The sequence below is a fragment of the Phyllobates terribilis genome, unplaced genomic scaffold (genome assembly GCF_046119375.1).
Source record: "Phyllobates terribilis strain yellow unplaced genomic scaffold, ASM4611937v1 Scaffold_8__6_contigs__length_399053987, whole genome shotgun sequence".
NCBI lineage: Eukaryota > Metazoa > Chordata > Amphibia > Anura > Dendrobatidae > Phyllobates > Phyllobates terribilis.
The window spans coordinates 149,024,912-149,030,911 of record NW_027362768.1 but is presented as its reverse complement, the minus strand read 5'-3'; the positions used below and the strand labels follow the sequence as shown (position 1 = coordinate 149,030,911).

Sequence of the window (6,000 nt, the reverse complement as noted above, 5' to 3'; positions counted from 1 at the left end):
ATCCCCCGTCCTCTGGAATTCTGTGCCTCAACAAGTCCGATTAGCCTCCACACTCAGATCCTTCAGACGGAACATGAAAACCCATCTCTTCAAGAAAGCTTACAACTTGCAATGACCACCAGAGCTGCTGCTTTACCAACACCAGACCTGTGCCTCACCAACACCGGAGCTGCTGCAACCCCCAACCTATTGTCTCCTTCACCATCATCCTGTAGAATGTTGCCCTCAAAGGCAGGGTCCTCTTCCCTCTGTACCAGTCTATCATTGTTTATTTTTTACTGTAAGTGATATCTTTATTTTGTATGTAACCCCTTCTCATGTACAGCACTATGGAATCAATGGCGCTATATAAATAAATAATAATAATAATGGTGCATATACAGTACAGACCAAAAGTTTGGACACACCTTCTCATTTAAAGATTTTTCTGTATTTTCATGACTTTGAAAATTGTACATTCACACTGAAGGCATCAAAACTATGAATTAACACATGTGGAATTATATACTTAACAAAAAAGTGTGAAACAACTGAAAAGATGTCTTATATTCTAGGTTCTTCAAAGTAGCCACCTTTTGCTTTGATGACTGCTTTGCACATTCTTGACATTCTCTTGATGAGCTTCAAGAGGTAGTCACCGGAAATGGTTTTCACTTCACAGGTGTGCCCTGTCAGGTTTAATAAGTGGGATTTCTTGCCTTATAAATGGAGTTGGGACCATCAGTTGTGTTGTGCAGAAGTCAGGTGGATACACAGCTGATAGTCCTAGTGAATAGACTGTTAGAATTTGTATTATGGCAAGAAAAAAGCAGCTAAGTAAAGAAAAACGAGTGGCCATCATTACTTTAAGAAATGAAGGTCAGTCAGTGTGAAAAATTGGGCAAACTTTGAAAGTGTCCCCAAATGCAGTTGCAAAAACCATCAAGCGCTACAAAGAAACTGGCTCACATGAGGTCCGCCCCAGGAAGAGAACACCAAGAGTCACCTCTGCTTCTGAGGATAAGTTTATCCGAGTCACCAGACTCAGAAATCGCAGGTTAACAGCAGCTCAGATTAGAGACCAGGTCAATGCCACACAGAATTCTAGCAGCAGACACATCTCTACAACAACTGTTAAGAGGAGACTTTGTGCAGCAGGCCTTCATGGTAAAATAGCTGCTAGGAAACCACTCCTAAGGACAGGCAACAAGCAGAAGAGACTTGTTTGGGCTAAAGAACACAAGGAATGGACATTAGACCAGTGGAAATCTGTGCTTTGGTCTGATGAGTCCAAATTTGAGATCTTTGGTTCCAACCACCGTGTCTTTGTGTGACGCAGAAAAGGTGAACGAATGGACTCTACATGCCTGGTTCCCACCGTGAAGCATGGAGGAGGAGGTTTGATGGTGTGGGGGTGCTTTGCTGGTGACACTGTTGGGGATTTATTCAAAATTGAAGGCATACTGAACCAGCATGGCTACCACAGCATCTTGCAGCGGCATGCTATTCCATCCGGTTTGCGTTTAGTTGGTCCATCATTTATTTTTCAACAGGACAATGACCCCAAACACACCTCCAGGCTGTGTAAGGGCTATTTGACCAAGAAGGAGAGTGATGGGGTGCTACGCCAGATGACCTGGCCTCCACAGTCACCAGGCCTGAACCCAATCGAGATGGTTTGGGGTGAGCTGGACCGCAGAGTGAAGGCAAAAGGGCCAACAAGTGCTAAGCATCTCTGGGAACTCCTTCAAGATTGTTGGAAGACCATTTCCGGTGACTACCTCTTGAAGCTCATCAAGAGAATGCCAAGAGTGTGCAAAGCAGTCATCAAAGCAAAAGGTGGCTACTTTGAAGAACCTAGAATATAATACATATTTTCAGTTGTTTCACACTTTTTTGTTAAGTATATAATTCCACATGTGTTAATTCATAGTTTTGATGCCTTCAGTGTGAATGTACAATTTTCATAGTCATGAAAATACAGAAAATTCTTTAAATGAGAAGGTTGATCACCTCTGATCTAATGTGTAGTTTTGTCTTTCAACTCTCCCAGGTGCTTATGCTGTTAGAAGGAAGGATCAGGCATAATAATAATAATCTTTATTTTTATGTAGCGCCAACATATTCCGCAGCGCTTCACATACATTATCATTGCTGTCCCCATTGGGGCTCACAATCTACATTCCCCATCAGTATGTCTTTGGAGTGTGGGAGGAAACCGGAGAACCCAGAGGAAACCCACACAAACACGGGGAGAACATACAAACTCCTTGCAGATGTTGTCCTTGGTGGGATTTGAACCCAGTGCTGCAAATCTACAGTGTTAACCACTGAGCCACCGTGCATATTGAATTTTAACATGCCAATAAGCCAAAGCTAAAATTATCTGGCAGAGGCTTGTGTTCCTTTCCTCACTATGAAACACGTATACTGTGCTCAACGAAGTAATACTAAGGGAAAATCACATTTTTTATAATATAAGATTCAGTATATAATGAGCCGTAATCCCATAATACAAAATTATGCATACATTGTATGTTAATCGCGTGCACCATTTGCATCCCCTGCTTTACCAGATCGATATATTGCCAATCAAGTCTTTTAGTAAAACCCTTATAGAAGAGCTTGAATAACTGTTGCCCAAGCTGTATCATTTCGACAGTATCATAGGCATCAGTTTTCATATTATTACATTGTCTTTTTACGGCTCCCCTCCCATCTTGTCTACATTGACATAAACATTAATTCAGATACACAATGACCCAGTGGGTGAGGAGGCCTATTGATGTTGCAGAATTTTAAACAAGACTATAGATGCCTTGCCTTTACATATTTTTTCTGCATTGAATATTTCATGTGACATAAATAATTTCTGTAAATGGTTTTGAATAAAACTTTTGAGCCATTTTGTTTCTACAGCTTGCATGTACAGTTTTACAATACATTGCAAGCTGCTCCATTCCATTCACTTTGCCCTTCTACCTCTTTTCCTAAATGTGAATCTAAGCTGAAATCTACTAAAATTAAATAAAATTGACTGAAGACAAATCAGATTTAAATTTAGAAAATAGAGAGTTGGACTAGAGACTGCCGAAAAGGCAGCCTGATGTCACAATTAACATTGTACGCAATCAAGCAGCTTGCAAAGTATTGTAATAAGTGCAAGCTGCAGAAAAAAAGTTACATTTTTATTACATGATACAGTAAAAAACACTTTCCAAGTCATTTAGAGTGTCTTTTCAGAATAAGCTGTCATGTGTTTACATGAGGAGCAACACGTATTTGTCTTATATCCTATAGTTTTTAACCAGTTGTCCACTCTGCATGCTCTGTCTCTACTTTTTAGTTGTCTTTGAGCTAGAAGGTGCAGATTAACTTCTATGAAGTCTTCTATAAATTGCACACACATACAGAGAAATGCTTGTTCTCCTGTCTATATGTTGCACCTAGATAGAGGCAGCAGCAGTATTGGAGACATTTTGGAGCAGCACTGAGCATTGTAGATGTGAATTCAGCAATGAGGTGAGAAAACATTTACTACAAAGTTGCAGCACCATTTGACTTTGTTTTTCTCTCTGCTCCTCCCTGATCCCTTAGTCTGCTGCCAACTCACCTTGTTTGGAGCAAGGCAGATTTTAGCTGTTTCTTTCAGAGTAAAGGATAAGTACAGGAGGAGAAAGTAAGGGAGGAGAAGTGGCTCATAAGTGGAGAAAGAAGCATATTTCTTTGATAAGATAGATTACAAAGTTTGTTATATTCGCTTGTACTATAGGTTTATGAAATGTTTGAAGATACAACCGTGATCATTAACATTCAGCACCACCCTGTCGCTAACATTGTGACTCCTCTGGGGAGGAGACTGCTGCACAGGCAATGAGGATGTAACCAATCAAGCCATATGTTCGCTATGATATGTATGCTCTTGATGAGTGGTACGACTATAAACGTGATTGTACACATCATAGAAGTTGAATGTTAAAACTAAGTTTTCCTTTCAAAGTGAATGGAACAGAGTCAGTAAAGGGGTTTTTTTTTTGATTCACCTACATATTTCCAATTTTTATCAGTTTTAACACAATTTATTTTTAATGTAAAATCCCATAAAAAATAAAGAGTAAAATCCTTGCTCTCTTAGGTTGCTTTCACGTTGCCTTTAGTTACACGGTCAATGGCATATGTCTGAACATACGGGGTTCCATGGCTCCGTCGGGGCTTAGGTCCTAACCCCCACGCAACACAGGCTTAGGACGTATATGCTGATGGAGCCATAGACTATAATAGTGCTGGCAGAGTGAATGTGGGCTCCGCCGTTTATCATTTTGGGGCGTATACGCCTACTGGAGGCGGACATTCAGACGTAGTAGACTGCATCTGGGTGTCCGTTTCCAGCAGATGCACATGGCCAAAAATGATGCACGGTAGAGCGCACGATCGCTCTGCCGTCACCATTATAGTCCATACGTCAGAAACCTGTGTTGTGGTGGTGGTTCGCCCCCGACGGAGCCACGGAACGCAATGTGAAAGCACCCTTATACTTTTCACAATACCAGCTCAGTATCTTGCTCCGGCCTCCTGAATATGGCTGTAACTAGCATTGCCGCCTTCATTCCAAGCACATCCACAATACTGACACTATATATACGGGGACGGATTTTCATTTCTTTTTTATTTTGAGCAGTAATGTATCCAGCACGTTATGTTATGAAGCAGGGCCAAAGACCAATCTATTCAAATTGCATTTCTATCATTTTATGTCCTATTTTGTGCCGTCTCGTTTAATTGCGAAGCTCGGCGGATCGCAGTTGCAATGCAACCATTTCGAAGGCATGCATTTGCTCAATCAATGGAATTAACCTCCAGAATCTACCGAGACTGCAAGCAGTTTCTTCTTCAGCGAAGGAAAGGGGGGGATTGCAGTGGGCAGTGACGAGTCATTTATTATACAAGGGGTGATTGGCGGGACAGCAGGCATGGGTGCATACTGTTAATATACCTGTTTTCGCACATCCAACCAAGCTCCAGGTCCCTTTTTCTACCCAAGGTTATTTGCATGTTTGCTCGCAAACCACCTAGTGGATATGCTTTGAATTGTTACTTTGAAAGAATACTTTTAACACCAGCCATGTTTGTAGCAGTGTAACCTTGCAAGAGAGCAGTCCATGCTGCTTTATCCATCTGTACTCCGTGTGCTTGATCAGGGGGAAAATCCAGCAAGCCGAATAGAAGCTCTGATGTGCGAACTCTAGGGAATCTTCCTATTGACTCTCTCTGGAAAGAACAATTCGGACAGACCCTTTGCAGACGGAGCATAGCAAAGGCTCCTTTTTCTTACCCTCTCTCTCTCTCTGGCAAGATGTTTGAAATCACCAGGACCCTTAATGCTGCTTTATTAAATAATGAGGTAACAATTTGACACTTTCTTATCCGAGTCTTAACATTTTTTTTAAACTGCTGTAATGAAGAATTATTCCCAATTTTTCTCCCAAATGAAGACAAAATTAACCTGATTTTGACATTTAAAAAAAAAAAAAAAAAGGAGGGTTTGTTGTTTTGTGTTTTTTTTTCTTTTTTTGCGAAAAAAAATCAAGATATTTTTTTTTTTTCTCCCTCTTTCCTCCTGTGATCTTGAAACCTCTTTGCAGCCAAGGGGGCTTCCAGTGTATTGCGTTCCTGGTCCTTTTGACAGCATAGAGGTTAATGAGTGCGTCAGTCGCCTGCTGTTGCCTATGGTAGTACGAAGTATGACTTGCAAGCTGCCCAGAGTAGGTGTTTATTAATGCTGAATTGGCTTGTGGTGTAGCCCATCTGGACTATAAGAGACGCTGCAGATTTCTTGTGATGTTAAGATGTCCATACCGTTTGGAAAGGATGTTTGCTGGAGACAGGCTGAGAGATACGCTATGAATCCGTCCCTTTTACATGCATCTGCTGCCGCTAATGACTTACAAGGCTGCTCATTTAGGGTAAGGCAATCTAATCACCTTTTGATTTGATTTCGGAGGAATCGTCTGTGCACGAGTT

The 6,000-nt window shown here is 41.2% G+C and overlaps 1 protein-coding gene across 5 annotated transcripts in view; it reads left to right on the top strand.

The window, feature by feature from the left end:
- Nucleotides 1-5,084: 5,084 nt before the first annotated feature.
- ELAVL4 (ELAV like RNA binding protein 4) overlaps nucleotides 5,085-6,000 on the top strand; it is a 151,675-nt gene continuing 150,759 nt past the window's right edge. For 2 of the 5 annotated variants that reach the window (XM_073643502.1, XM_073643501.1), the window contains exon 1: nucleotides 5,482-5,942. In XM_073643502.1, coding sequence (XP_073499603.1) covers nucleotides 5,826-5,942 — 117 coding nt within the window. In that variant the 5' untranslated portion in view covers nucleotides 5,482-5,825. Of the gene's footprint in view, nucleotides 5,381-5,479; nucleotides 5,943-6,000 lie in introns of those variants that run through there. The other 3 variants (XM_073643503.1, XM_073643507.1, XM_073643504.1) reach the window with 3 other exon arrangements.